General features: G+C 43.0%; 1 protein-coding gene across 1 annotated transcript in view; it reads left to right on the plus strand.

Annotated features, from left to right (window-relative positions):
• The window catches only part of LOC120937082 (cytochrome P450 3A9-like), a 39,362-nt gene that overhangs the window by 17,863 nt on the left and 5,504 nt on the right, over window positions 1-15,995 (plus strand). Inside the window, exons 7-10 of the mRNA XM_040350042.1 lie at window positions 5,843-5,991; window positions 8,975-9,102; window positions 10,414-10,489; window positions 13,149-13,309. Coding sequence (XP_040205976.1) covers window positions 5,843-5,991; window positions 8,975-9,102; window positions 10,414-10,489; window positions 13,149-13,309 — 514 coding nt within the window. The remainder of the gene's footprint in view (window positions 1-5,842; window positions 5,992-8,974; window positions 9,103-10,413; window positions 10,490-13,148; window positions 13,310-15,995) is intronic.

Consider the following 15,995-nt stretch of genomic DNA (forward strand, 5'->3'; position numbering starts at 1 on the left):
GTTACGCATCCATCTTGGAGTCCAGCCGCCACGCTCCCCCCCCCCTAAATTAAATATCATTAAAGTTGAATTCCCGGCAGCTATTGAGAAAAGTGTTGTATGGCATCACTCCACTAAAAGCACATGTGCTGACAGGAGGAAAACACAGAGTGAGCAGAGGGATGACCTCATCAGTATATTGCTGCTGCTTCATTGACCAATCAGCAGGTTGATTATGTCGTTTTACCTAGTGATTTGGACCAAATTGTACTGCTGCATTGGCAGTAAAGTATATGTATTTCAGTAATGCATATAGTCGCTTGGAGTTCAGTTATTAACTGAAATACATGAAGTGTTCTACCATGCACAGAAATTATTAAAGTCTACATGGCTACAGTGTAAAGAAAGTAACAAAGCTTTGTTCATAATGCTGTTATTCCTCAGACAAATGAACTGTCCTATTTTCTGTGTCTGGGAGGAATTTTTAATGGTCCTGCTCAATGCAGGGGTCGTCATCATCTAAAGTTCCTGTAAACATAGGAATAATATTTGAAAGCGGGGCTGCTGTTAGAAATCATGAGGCAACTATACAGCCTACCTGACAGGGCTACCATACACATGCACATGCCATACATGTACACATGCCATGGCAGTGATGCTATGCTTCGCAGCCATGGCAGAAATGATACCCCCATCAAATAAGACCGGTCAAGTGAAAAGCTCTGCTTTGCAAGCATCCCACAACTATGTGCAAAGCACATGGTTGCAGCGTGCTAGTGTAGGGTTAAAGCAGGTGGTGACAATATGCCTCCTCACGCCTATCAAATGCTCTCTGAAGAGCGATCCAAATGCAGACTGTTCTTTAGAAAGCAAAGCACATGTGAGTTCCTTTTTTTTTTTTAACCACTTTAGGACCCCTTAATGCCGATATATGTCGGCAGAAGGGCACGGCTGGACACAGGCACGTATCTGTACGTCGCCTTTAAGAGTCCAACCGTGGGTCACGAGCGCGCTGCCGGCAGCGCGCTTGCGACCTGGTCCTGTTCTCCGTGACCACACCCGCGGACCCAATCCCCACTGGTGTCCCACAATCAGGTCACAGAGCTGAAGAACGGGGAGAGGTAAGTGTAAACAAACCTTCCCCGTTCTTCCTAGGTGGCTGTCAGTGATCGTTTGTTCCCATGTGTTAGGGAACAACGATCAGTGATGTCACACGCACAGCCACGTCCCCCCCCCCCACAGTAAGAACACTCCCTTAGGGACACACTTAACCCCTACAGCGCCCCCTACTGGTTAACCCCTTCACTGTCAGTGTCATTTTCACAGTAATCAGAGGATTTTTATAGCACTTTTTGCTGTGAAAATGACAATGGTCCCAAAAATGTGTCAAAAGTGTCCGATGTGTCCGCCATAATGTCCCAGTCACGAAAAAAAATCACTGATCGCCGCCATTACTAGTAAAAAAAAAAATATTAATAAAAATGCCTTAAAACAATCCCCTATTTTGTAAACGCTATAACTTTTGCGCAAACCAATCAATAAACGCTTATTGCGATTTTTTTACCAAAAATATGAAAAAGAAACTGAGGGAAAAAAATGTTTTTTATATATTTTTGGGTAATATTTATTATAGCAAAAAGTAAAAAATATAGAATTTTTTTCAAAATTGTCGCTCTATTTTTGTTTATAGCGCAAAAATAAAAACCGCAGAGGTGATCAAATAGCACCAAAAGAAAGCTCTATTTGTGGGGGAAAAAAGGACGCCAATTTTGTTTGGGAGCCACGTCGCACAACCGCGCAATAGTCAGTTAAAGCGATGCAGTGCTGAATCGCAAAAAGGGGCCAGGTCCTTTACCTGCATAATGGTCCGGGTCTTAAGTGGTAAATAGTTGTACTGCCCTGTTGGAGGGACCTTGGTGAAATATCAGGGGTCTAAACAGACCCTAATGTCTCACTTTTGAGAAGGGACTGAGGAACAGTAGCACAGATAAATAAATCAGAATCGTTCGGAGGCTTCCTGTTCATTCACAAACTGAAGCCTAGTAAACTGTGTTTGTGATGAATGGACACAGATGTGACTGGTACAGATCAGTTATTGTGTTAATTCAGGAAAGGAAGGTGCCGGTAAATAGATTGTTTAAGGCCAACCTGCCCCCCCCCCCACTCTATATCCTAAAACATCCAAATCCCCCCACGTCTTGTGCCCAGCCAGCTGGAAAGGAGAGAAGAGAAGGGAAGCCTGCAGCACAAAGGGGGAGGAGGGCACAAAGGGGGCCTGGACAACACAGGGGTGGCAGTGATTAGAGTGGGGGCCAGAGGGAGGAAAAGGAGAGGAAGCACTGCAGGGGGACCACAAAGCACTAGAGGGAGGGCACAAGAGGGGGCAGTACAACCGGCCCTCCTACCTGTCAGTTGCTCAGGCCCCCTGTTGAACTGATGGGCCAGGACCCTGCCTTATCAGTTGCCTGTATGAAAGCCTGCTGCCACTACAGCAGATGCAGGGGAATTACTGTACAGTATAAGCTAAGACTTTGTCTAATCTTATCAGTCTAGTAGGGACTGAACCTCACTCCCCTTTCATATTAGTAATGAATGAATCTACTAAGGTTTATAATATACCTTCAACAAACTCGGGTTTTGTAATTAAAGCCAAACTAGAAGCAAAATCTCTTTTTTGTTTTGGATTGGTGAAGGATTACAACACCTGTCCAGGTTTTTATTGTTGTCTGTCTGTGTCCCCATTAGGGAGATTTACTCTCTTTCAATCTGTCCTGGTAACCGTAATCACTAAAATCAAACGTAGAACAGGAATAGTGGGGAATATTCCAATGGTGAAAGTTCTGCTGACAACCACAAATTCCCTCACTTTGGAGTGATTTCCTCTTGCATCCTGTTATTGAAATTGACAGGAAGTGAAGGGATATCCCCTCAATGGGACACAGATGTAAAAAAAAAAAAAACTTATTGGGGTTATAACCCTACCTGGCTCTATCCAAAAACAAAAATGTCTTTAGTTTGACTTTAAAAGAAAGCTGCCTCTGTGTATTCAGGGTGTTCCAGGAACCAAGGTTTGCACATTACGTAAATGATGACTTGAGCCCAAGCCAAGCAGTCAGAATGAGCCTGCATCCAACAATGAATCTCAAGAGATGCAGGAACAACATTTTTACATTTGCTTTCATTTAGCATTGGCATATAACACTTGCCTTAAAAAGCTTGTAGGAATTCATTTTTTTAAATTAAAAATGGAATATGCGGGCTGACGACAATAGGCACATGCTGCATTTTTTCTATAGTTACAAGCTAACTCCTTATCTACCTTCATCCAAATGTATCAATCCACTGCAGTAGGTTGCCAAATGAAAAAAAAAAAAAGAGCGAGTAACATCTGGCAAAAAATAAACACATTGGCCCGGATTCACAGACATCGGCGCAGCGCAGAGAGGCAAGCACAGAATTCATAAAGCACTTGCTCCCGAATCTGCGCTGGGTTTCTTAGGCGTAAGTCGGCATAAGTGGAAGTGGGCATGAGCCATGCAAATGAGGCATGACCCCATGCAAATGATGGGCCGAGCGACAGACAGATACGAATAACGAACGGCGCATGCGCCGTCCCGTGGACGCATCCTAGTGCGCATGCTCAGAATCACGTCGGAACTACTCCCTAAGATATGTCCGATCACTGCCTACAACGTGAACGTAACCTACGCCCAGCCATATTCACGTCCAACGTAAACTACGTAAAATAAGACGGCTTGTGTTCCCTGGTGCAGCCCTTTGCATGGATGCTGCCGAGTTACACCTCCTTTATGGGGAATAACTTTACACCGGGCGTACAACTTACGCAAACCGCGTATAGCATGCGCCGGGCACAGGTACGTTCGTGAATCGCCGTATTTCCCTTATTTGCATATTTGAATAGAAAATCAATGGGAGCGTCACAAGCGTCCAGCGTAAATATGCACCCACGATACGACGGCGTAGGCAAGTTATGTCGGTCGTTTGAAGCCTATTATTAGCCGTATCTTAGTATGTGGGTCGGCGCATAGATACCACGGCGCACATTTGTACTTACGTCGGCGTATCTTAAAATACGTCGGCGCAAGTGCTTTGTGAATCCAGGCCATTATGCTCATGTACAAATTCAGGCAATGGGAGTATGGTCAAAAGCATCCAGAAAGTAGCCCTGACGTATACTGTAAATCAGCCAGCAGTTGTTGTTTGCATGATCAAAATTTGTGATGTTTAAATGATATATACCAGGGGTAGGCAGCCTTTGAGAGGTGGAGATCTACCTGAACAACATGAAAGATATGAAAGATCACCGGGGGTTCGCCACCATTTAAAAAAAAAAAAATTTACTTGCAACACCTAACTCAATAGTAAGGAAAACTTAAAATAATATAATAAAACAAATTTCACTGTAAAAATGCAAACTTAGCCTATGTTAAAGTGGATGTAAACCCTCACATATGCCTACAAATTTCCCTACATAAGTTTTACATGTACAGTATGTCACAAAAGTGAGTACACCTCTCACATTTTTGTAAATATTTTATATCTTTTCATGTGACAACACTGAAGAAATTACACTTTTCTATAATGTAAAGTAGTGGGTGTACAGCTTGTATAACAGTGTAAATGTGTTGTCCCCTGGGGGGGGGGGGAGTTGGGGAGATGTTAAAGGTGGAGGACACTGCTATGGGGGGGGAGAGGCTTCCTTTTGACATTGCCGACTCAGCATGTACCAGTCCATGATGTCAAAAGGGTGCGTGCCACCAGGTGACGTAGCCAGGTGCCACTGCTCCTTTTCTGTATAAGAACTGTCAAACAGCAGAGCCTGCAGTAGGCGGCCAGCCTTTATACAGTGAGAGCGTTTTTTTTTTTGGGTGTGGCGGGCAGCATGTTTGACCATCGCACATCGGGGGACACTATTTTTTTTTTTAATTAAGGAATTTTCAACAACTGTGTACGTGTACCCCATACTCATTCACATGAGGGGGGGGGCTGGGATATGGGTGTCAACCGGCCACGGTTGTGGGGATGAGGCCCTTGTTCCCATCAACATGGGGACAAGGTGCTTTGGGGTAGGGGGGCAGAGCTCCCGCCTGCCCCAAAGCACCCACTCCCCCATGTTGAGGGCATGTGGTCTGGTATGGTTCGGGGGGGGGGGGCGAGCGAGCAAGCTTTCCTGACCTGCCAGGCTGCATGTCCAGATAAGGGTCTAGTATGGATTTTGGGGGGATCCCATGCTGTTTTTATTTTTTATTTTGGCGTGGGGCTCCCCCTAAAATCCATACCAGGCCTGAATGGGACCCCATGCCATTTTTTTTCTTAGTTTTTTTTCAATAGCCGGGTGCCTGCAATTGCAACTGTGAGTCAGTTTAAATGTTATTTAACTTGTTTTTTTTTATTTAGAATCATCAGTTTTGCTGCAGCGTGTTCTATATATGCTACTGATGCATCAATTTACAGGAAAACTAAAGGGACCCCCAATACACTATATTTAAAGGAATTTTTCATTTTTATTGTTACACTTTATGCATCATTAAAATCACTGTTCTAGAAAAAAACGTTATGCATTGATCCCCCAGGGCAGTACCCAGACCCCCATTTCCCCTTTATTGCCATTTGCTTGCATATAAGCTTTCAAAATTGCCACTTTTAATTTTTCTGTTCGGCTCCCATAGACTTTTAGTGGGGTTTGCCGTTCAAGTTAGAACTCTATCCCTGTTCAGGAGTTCTGACCCATCTCTAGTTACTCATTCAAAGAACAACACATTTTTTGCAGGCAGAAAACATTTCTAATTGGCTCTGTATAATCATGTGCAGTTTAAAGAACTTTCTTATTTTCCTTCTCTAGTGTTCTGGGAGCTTACAGTATGGATGTTGTCACAAGCAGTTCATTCAGTGTGCATGTTGATTCTCTGAACAAGCCTGATGACCCATTTGTTTCAAAGACCAAGCAACTTCTAAAGTTTGGATTGTTCAGCCCATTGCTGATCTTTCTAGGTAAAGTGATTTTTAGTTACAGTTTAAAGCCTATATTTATTAAAGAGGAGCCCCTGACAGCAAAATACACATTTGTATATATTGTGACAGTGTGAGGCCCTGCCATTGTGAAAATGTAGAAGAAAATGCCACAGGATTTGCAATAATCAGCGCGTGGTTCTGAGGCTGCTGACATCTACGGAACCACGCGCTGATCGCGAGATAGGCGTAGGGGGAACACGAAAGGAACGGCTTTTATCCTTCACCTGAATGGGGGTGAGGTAGTAGGTGTTAGCGCCTCTTAATTAATATGTAGAAAAATATGTATAAATATATAAAAATATTTACATATTTTTCTACATATTAATTAAAAGGGCGCCAACACCTACTACCTCACCCCCATTCACTTTCCATATTCTATTTAGGTGGAATTTCACGTAGGGGCTGCCACTTAAACAATTAGCATACTTAACCAGTACCACTGCAGTACTTGAAAATATTATATCCGTAGCGCGGGTTCTACCACCCCTCTCTTTATCCTTCACCTGTTTTTGCATACACGGCTGGAGAAGCTTGGTGCCGGCATATGGGCACAACCGAATGTGAGTGTAACACTTACTTTTATTTAAGAAACCAATACATTTTTTACGTACTACACCATAAGAAGCATTCCTCTTTTTTGTGAGCCTTTGTAGGAGAAAAAAAGAGATCCCACTAGTATATCCAAGGCACCTGGCAGTTGGTTGAAATACGTATAAAAGGAGTGGTTATCCTGGGAATGAACCAAAGGCATTTAATAAATTAAATCTGGTGAGTGGCCATTTTTAACGGTGACGGGAATATCACTGAAGTGGTGAAATTACGTTGTGGTTTAACATCTCACGGGATAAACATTGATCGGTTTATAAGCACTTGGACAGTCATTGGGACTTTACTAAGAAGATGACTAATCTAGAAATCCTCTATCTAATTGTCACATGCATATTTTTTCACATATATATTTAAAAAAAAAAAATTGTGGCTATAATAATATTTGTTTGTTTCTGTGGTAGCGATTCTTTGAATCTGACATAAGGGAATGCATGCTTTATAAGAGCACTATTTAATACGTGTATAGCACATATATATATATATATATATATATATATATATATATATATATATATATATATATATATATATATATATATATATATGTATGTTTTTTTGCAATTTTTCTGAGAAAAATATTTGTATATAAGCACTTTTATACACATTTATACATATTTGGTGTATTGTCAACGGAGGTAATATGTATTGGGGTTAATAATCAAAAATATTGCCCAGAAGTAGGTGGCGATAGATTAACCACCAGGGGAGTGCAATTCACATATCACCTTCTTCCACATGTTTGCTGTGTCCCCCACATGGCTTCTCGCAAACTGCAAACGGGAATTCTTATGGCTTTCTTTTACAATGGCTTTCTTCTTGCCACTCTTCCAAAAAATGCCATATTTGTGGAGTGCACAACTAATAGTTGTCCTATAGACAGATTCTCCCAACTGAGCTATGGATCTCTGAAGCTCCTCCAGAGTTACCAGCCTTTTGGTTACTTCTCTGAATAATGCTCTCCTTGCCCGGTCAGTCAGTTTAGGTGGACAGCCATGTCTTGGTAGGTTTGCAGTTGTTCCATACTCTTTTTAGTTTCAGATGATGAATTGAACATTGCTCCGTGAGATGTTCAAAGCTTAGGATATTTTTAGAACCTAACCCGGCTTTTAACTTCTCCACAACTTTATCCCTGACCTGTCTGGTGTGTTCCATGACCATCATTGATGCTGTTTGTTAACTAACGTTCTCAAACAAGCCTCTGAGGGCTTCACAGAACAGCCATATTTATACTGAGTAAAAAAGGTAAAGCTGCGCTGCAAAATGAATCAACATAAACAATCAATTATGCTGTATGTGATGCACACAAAACACCAGTGCAATCTGAATAAAAGCAAGTGGAAAATATGTGCGGAAGTCCATATGAAGGATGTATCATAGAAGAATTCAAAAGTGACAGAAAGTTCTCCGAATGGGTGAAATTAGATGTCCAGATGATATCCTGTGAATCTGTATAGCAGATGACAGAATCCTCCACCACTTAAATTCTAACTGCTTACCAGAGCAAGAAATTAGTCAGGCATGTAAACACATAAGCCAGTTTAAGGGATCCGGGATATGCTGTCACTCTCTCTCTATTTTCACCAATCTTCAACATCAGACTCATCTCTCTCCATAAATATGACCCAGAGGAGAAAAACACTAACATAGCGTGATATCGTTTTAAAAAGTTTAAGAATAAAGGTATTGCACTCACATGTATGCAGATAAAAAAGTGCGTGTATCAATAATAGCCGGCCGGCTCTACTGTCCGCTCGTCCTTCCGGGTAGACAGCGTGGTACGAATCGTGGTGATGTCAGCACGCCGCTCCTCCCTACGCCGTTTCGTCACAACAATGACTTCTTCCAGGGGCACATTCAGATGATGAATTGAACATCGTGAGATGTTCAAAGCTTAGGATATTTTTAGAACCTAACCCGGCTTTTAACTTCTCCACAACTTTATCCCTGACCTGTCTGGTGTGTTCCATGACCATCATTGATGCTGTTTGTTAACTAACGTTCTCAAACAAGCCTCTGAGGGCTTCACAGAACAGCCATATTTATACTGAGATTAAATTACACACAGGTGGACTCTATTTACTAATTAGGTGACTTCTGAAGGCAATTGGTTCCCCTGGATTTTATTTAGCGGTATCAGAGAAAGGGGGACTGAATACAAATGCACGCCACACTTTTCAGATATTAATTTGTAAAAAAAATTGAAAACCATTTATCATTTTCCTTCCACTTCACAATTATGTGTCACTTTGTGTTGATCTATCGTATAAAATACATATTATGTCAAACTTTAGAATACTAAAAATACATTGCATTAAAAAATGCTCTTGGAGTGACATTACTTTTTTGTTTTCAGTTATTTTCCCATTCCTTCGTCCTATTCTGGAGGGGCTGAATGTCACCTTGTTTCCAAAAGAATTTGTAACTTTCTACATGAATGCTATTACTAGTTTCAAGGAGAAGCGGCAGAAAGGAGATCACTCAGTAAGTCCTCCCTACTAATAAATAACGTATATACTAAGATGATCAGTGCCATAACATTGTGATAACAATATTACCATACATACACAAGCCATGTTTTTGAGAAGATTTTGAGTACCGTACATTTTTCCTCTTTCTGTAACAGACCAAGCTGGCCAGCAAAAATTCTCAGGTACAGTTACAGGGGGTCCCTGCCTCAACTTTTACAGCTTTTCTTAGCATATTTGTTTCAGTGATTCAGAAGGTAATTGGACCAGCATGCCAGCCAGAGGGGAGGTCAGAATGGCAGCTTACCTGCTTCCTTCTTTGCAGGTTTTCCTGAGGGCCCCTTCACACCTATGCATTTGAAAGCACGCTTGTTAGTATTCAGAGGTTTTTAATGTGTTATGCCGCGTACACGCGACCGTTTTTCGGGTTGAGAAAATGACTCTTTTTTTTTATGTCATTAAAAACGATCATGTGTGGGCTCCAGAGCATTTATCACGATGTAAAAAATGGCCATTAAAAATTTCGAACATGCTCTAATTTTTCAGTACGTTTTTGACGTTGTCGTTTTTAATGTTGTCGTTTTTAACGTTGTAAAACATGGTTGTGTGTGGGCTTTAACGACGTGAAAAAAATGTGCATGCTCAGAAGCAAGTTATGAGACGGGAGCGCTCGTTCTGGTAAAACTAGCGTTCGTAATGGAGTAAGCACATTCATCACGCTGTAACAGACTGAAAAGCGCGAATCGTCTTTTACTAACACAAAATCAGCTCCAAGGGGGACGCCATCCAAATGGAACTTCCCCTTTTTAGTGCCGTTGTACGTCACCGCGCTTTGCTAGAGCATTTTTTTTTCCACGATCATGTACAGGCAAGGCCGTGTTAACGATCGGGTTAAAAAAAACGTTGTTTTTTCTAGACCATTAAAACATCATTTTTTACAACCCGAAAAACGGTCGTGTGTATGCGGCATTAGTTCACATACATGCAGCATGCATTAATAAAAAAAGGTCATGTCTGTCAGTAAAATTTAAAAGGGTTTGGAGAGAAATGGCAACGAATGTCAATGCATAATGATGGACATCAAAAACACTCCACAACATAAGTATGAATCCAGCCTTACAGATTTTTCTCTCTTCTGAAAGATATATCCAGAAAACTGAACTCAGACACAGGAGTTACTCAGTAATTATATATGAATGGAGTATTTTGTCTGATGCTTGCGTTTTCTGATGAAGGTGGAAGGTGGTATAAAATACAGATCTGCCACTGTCTTATATTTTATCAATGCGATGTATGTCATCACGTCTGTTTATGTTTTAATCAACAGGGTCGTGTGGACTTCCTACAGCTTATGCTGGATTCCAAAACAGAAGACATCAGTGGTCTGGACAAAGAACAAAAAGGTAAGCTGACTTCCATCAAAATGCTTTCTTTTAAATTATATTAATATTTACATGGTGCATGAATCTCTTAGTGAACAGCTTTGGAGTCCTCGGTTCTGGCAAGAAGCTCCTAAGGTTCAGCATGGTATACTGGACATTTAGACCCCATTCACACTGAGCCGCCCATAGCGTCAGCTGTAAAACGCTGCTATTTTTACCGCCGATACTATGGGCGGATTTGCTGCGCATTTCGGCCGTTAGTGGGGCGCATTTAACCCCCGCTAGCGGCCGAGAAAGGGTTAAAACTGGCCGCAATGTGCTGCTGAAGCAGCGCATTGCGGGCGGTATAGCCGCACTGTCCCATTGATTTCAATGGGCAGCAGCGGTGGAGGAGCAGTATACACACCCCTCCAAAGAATGCGGCTAGCAGGAATTTTTCTATCGTCCTGCTAGCGCAATGCTCCAGTTCACACTGGAGAAAATGGAGCAGCTTTTTAAGGGCTTTTTAAGGGCGGATTGCAGGTGCTATTTTTAACGCAATATGCCCTCAGTGTGAAAGGGGTCTTAGAGCAGACGCCCCACCTGATGTCAGCAGCTGCATGCAGGGTGAATATCTCCTAAACGATGCACATTAAGGAGATATTCATTTTACCTACAGGTAAGCCTTATTATAGGCTTACCTGTAGGTAAAAACAACTAAGCATAGTTTACTACTGCTTTACCAGTTTATTTTTTATCTATTAACAAAATAGAAAGAAAATGCACACTTGGCTTTAAAGGATTGGAAGGGTTAGTTCTGCTTTAATGTGACAGACAAGACTAATATTAAGATTTGTGTTTAACATCCCTACACTGATGCAGAAGGGTGTGTTGAAGGCTTTAAGAAATCTGTTTAAAGCTTGCTGATGCTTTGCAAATGCTTTCTAAAACCCTGCAGTACACATTGCTCTTTTACAAGCTAAAGTCCATATGTACAAGGCCTAAAAACACATGTAGCGTCTGCATACTTTATAGTACCGTTGCTAGTTAAATTTAAAGGGGGATCAGAGTATAGTTAAACTCTGATCCGAATTGTCAAGTGCAAAATAGGGTCTCTGTCTCAGCTTGGCTGTGCTGTAGGCTATTCTGTTACACTGGGGTGTTCTTCCAACCCCGGTGCGGCAGGTGGCAGCAGTGGAGTCAAGGTTTGGGTGCTCTTTCCCAGCAGCGAATCAGGAGGGTTTGGCCTCGCTGTGCATGCTGGGAGGGGTATTTATGAGGCAGACGCCATTGGTTCTGGGTCTTCTTCTTCGAGTGTGGCACCCACCTTTAGGGTGACCACATCATGGCGCCCCGGCGTTATGGCCTACCTGGCCGGGGCGTACGTGCCACGCGGTGTTCCTGGTTTCCGGGACCATGTCAGCCCGGAGCATCTGAACAGCGACGGGGACCCAGTGAGCGACTGGGTTCCCACCTTTGAGGATCCCAAGCTGTATTTGCTGTTCGGTGGAGAGTCCGTCTGAGGAGCGCCATTGAGAGGCTGGTGATCCAAAAGGACCTTGACAAACCACCGGGGATCAAGGTAGCCGGACACTGAAGGATTGATCACCTGTCAGTTGGTACCTGGGCGACAAGTTGAAGGAGATCCAGGCGTAACTCATCTAAGGAGGATTATCTCCGTAACTACCAAATCAGAAAGGGCCTGGCAGGGGTGTCTCTCCGAAGTTCACCAAGGAGGGTCTTTGGCAGAGACTTTATCCTACAAATGTTCGAATGATACTCCGGCTGCCAGGTCAGTGAGAGAGGCCTGTCCGGGTACGCTAAACCCACTCCGGCAGGAGTGGTGCAGAGAAAGTGTTACGCTTGGGAGCAGGACTGTTTCCCTATCATCACGCCTGAATCTGCTATTCTCCTATCTTCTTCAACTTTACTTTCCTCACTACAAGTTATTGTTTTTACCCGGCTGGGCAATAAAGAGCACAGCAAAGAGCACCTGTTGTGGACTTCTTACTTACTTACTTCTACTAAATGCAATACGCATCATTCACCCCTAGGAATTTGGAGGAGCCATGAGGTAAATGTGCCACCCAAAACAACCAGTAGCTCCCCTGGGGGGGGGGGGGGTAATGATACACACATACAAAAGGTAGTTCCCATCTTACAAATCTATTCTGAAGCATTTATGTTGCTGCAAAATTACAGTTATGCTTGAAAATAAGAGGTCTAAAATCTTCTAAGGATACTTTAGAAGGATATGAATGTGGGGCCCTGTACACACGACCGAGTTTCTCGGCAGAATTCAGCCAGAAACTCGGTCAGAGCTGAATTCTGCCGAGAAACCCGGCCGTGTGTACACTTTCGGCCGAGGAAGCCGACGAGGATCTCGGCGAGGAAATAGAGAACATGTTCTCTATTTCCTCGTTGTTCAATGGGAAATTTCGGCTCGCCGAGATCCTTGGCGGCTTCACAAGGAACTCGACGGGCAAAACGATGTGTTTTGCCCGTCGAGTTCCTCGGACGTGTGTACGGGGCCTTAGGTCTGTATTGTTAACAGTCTGTCACTGGTGTAACACTGACCCTAGAACCCAAAAAGCACCAAGATTTCACCAATCCAAGAAGCGTATACTAGACTGTTCTGTAGAATGAGCACAATTTAAAATATCATTACTAGAACTCATAACCCCTGAATTCATCTCTACAGCAATGACAGATTCGGAAATAATGGCTCAATCCCTTGTTTTTATACTCGCTGGATACGAGACCACTAGTTTGACACTGACCTATCTATTTCATAACCTCGCAACACACCCTGATGTACAGTTAAAACTGCAAGAGGAAGTTGACTCATATCTTCCCAACAAGGTAAGAATCTAGCTGGAGATAAGCAGCTTTAAATCTGTAATTCACAATAAACACATTACGTCTTGTAAACTTGGTGTTGAGTTACTCACTTTAAGGTCATTACAGTGGACAAGGGGGCACTCTTTACGTCTAGAGGAAAAAGATTTAATCTCCAAATATGGAAAGGTTTCTTCACAGTAAGAGCTGTTAAAATGTGGAATTTGCCAGCTTAGTAGATTGCTTTAAAAAAGGCCTGGATTCTTTCCTAAATGTACATAATATAACTGGGTACTGACATTTATAGGTAAAATTGATCCAGGGAAAATCCGATTTGCCTCTCGGGGATCAGGAAGGAATTTTTTCCCCTGCTGTAGCAAATTGGATCATGCTTTGCTGCGGTTTTTCACCTTCATCTGGATCAACTGTGGGTATGATACAACACAAAATGGCACCGCTCTAATCAATGATGCAAAGATGCTATTCAGTAAAGGTCGAAGTAGAATAAAAGCAAGGTGCGCCAGACTCAGTGCAGCATTTTAAAATGAGTTTAATAAAACAAACAGCTAATTGGCTACTTACATGGGCAAGAAGATATCAGGCATATAAATATTATGGGGTCCAGCATCACAAGGCGGTCCGTGATGTAGAGGAGCTGTGTCCCAATGTTAAGGATGACAAACTGCTGGATGGATAAATGGCGTATGACCCTCTATGATGGTCCAGGGGCTTGCTGACTAGCACACCATGGTATTTAGTGGCGTCTGGAAACCGGAACCGGACACAGCTGAATACTGCGGTGCTCAGGCTCAGATGTGGCCGGCTCTTCATTTGTTTGATATACATACAAAAATATACAAGTGATCAGAGAGTGCCCTCCCATTAATCAATTGGCATCATTCCATTAGAGTAAATTTGTATGCACCGCTGTGAGTGTGCAGATTCTGGTTGGAAAATTTTCTCTGAGTATATCACAATCATTTAAAATCAGTGATCTGGACAATTGATCTAGATGAGGGAATACATGGAAAGATACTGTAAATACAATTGTAGCACCCTGTAGGGTTGCTCCTAGATTTTCCTACCAGGAGTAGCTACCTTGGCTAATTGTTAGGGATCATATGATTTCTTACTAAGTCTGACACTGCTGAGCTTTTCCCTTCTGCCACTGGGTGGCTGGGTACCTGGTGGCATTAGATAAGAGAAGGGCAATGCAAAGTCAGATTATGGATGTATGAGGTATCTCAGCCAATGGGCAAGGGTTTTCCTGGATCCATTGGCCTGCTGGGAGAGCCTATATATTTGGATTATGTCAGGTGATCAGTGTTCTGTGCCACCTGGATGGCTGCCTGGGTGGACGTGTGTTGTATTGACCGGGCTGCTAGGCCGGAGATCAGGCCTATCCTGGGCACATCTGGCTGCTGGGCTGTCTGAGGGCCTATCCAGAAGCAAGAGAGCAGTGCAGGGTTGGGATTGAAGCTTGCAGTCAACCAGAAGTGACGGTCCTGCCTGCCGGAAAACCTGTCTGCAGCTCTGTATATTCTTGTAAAATTCAATGCAATATGGCTACCTGGAGGTGTTCTGTACTAAACCTGAAGAACATGCTTTGATAACAAAGAAAATCATGACATGGGTGTCTCCGAGTGTTTCAGATGTGCCTGTGGAGTAATAACTGCCACTGATATATCACTGTTCACTTGGTTTGAACAGCAAAATTTGGATTATTTATTATGCTATCAAGCCTATACTTATGTTTATTACAAAGTGGTGAGTTACTTTTGATAGATCTGTATGCAGTGATAGAGGGATTTGTGCTGTCTAAAGAGGGAGAGCTCAGAAGTGGCACTGTATCCAGGCTGGGCCTTGCCAAGAGTTCCCAAGTGGTAAGCTTACCAGATTTTTAAAATGAAATCCGGGGACATATTTTTAGTTTACTAGGAATGGCAGCAATCAGCGACTCTCTGCCCGTCGCCGCCGCAGCCTGCCTCACAGCCTGTCAAGTCTTACTCCCTGGGCCCCGGCTACTACTGGGTGGGGAGCGGAGGAAGATCACTCCGCCTGGGAAGGCAAGGAGATAAAAAGGCAGGCGGCTTGCCAGGACTTGAGCCAAGGCAGAATAACAGAGAGCGGAGCTTAATGGGCATGCACCCAAAACTGAACAAATATTCCCTCCGCTCCAACCAGCACATGATAATCAGAAAGAGGTATAATGTAAAAAAAAAAAATACACCCCTAAGCTAGTAGGAGCTTTATATTCTGCACTGTCTTTAAAATTGCCCGAGCCCCTGTTCAAATCCAATCCGGGGACAAAACCAGGGACAGACTTGGTCCGGGGACAGTGTCCCCATTCCGGGGACTGTCCCCAGAAACTGGGGATGTCTGGTCACCCTACCCAAGGGTGATACTGTATATCCCACTCTCCTGCCCCTAAGAATAATGAGATCTCTGGGGAGCCCCATGCAAAAGGATTACAATGGTGGCATGCTGTCTGAGCCAAGTCAGAAAAGTGAAATTCCTATATCACACTACTTTTGCTTACCTAGCTTTAAAAGTGCCAGTTCTAAAGCTATAATCTTGATGCTGGCATCATTAATTAAGAATAATTATGTAGGATGACAGCTCTGGCTTTTTATACTTTGTTGTTTCCATGCCTGTTTTAGGTCAGCCACTCACTAGTTATCTGAGCCAGCATCAGCATGAGGGCCTGGAG

This window comes from Rana temporaria, chromosome 4, assembly GCF_905171775.1.
Source record: "Rana temporaria chromosome 4, aRanTem1.1, whole genome shotgun sequence".
Lineage (NCBI taxonomy): Eukaryota > Metazoa > Chordata > Amphibia > Anura > Ranidae > Rana > Rana temporaria.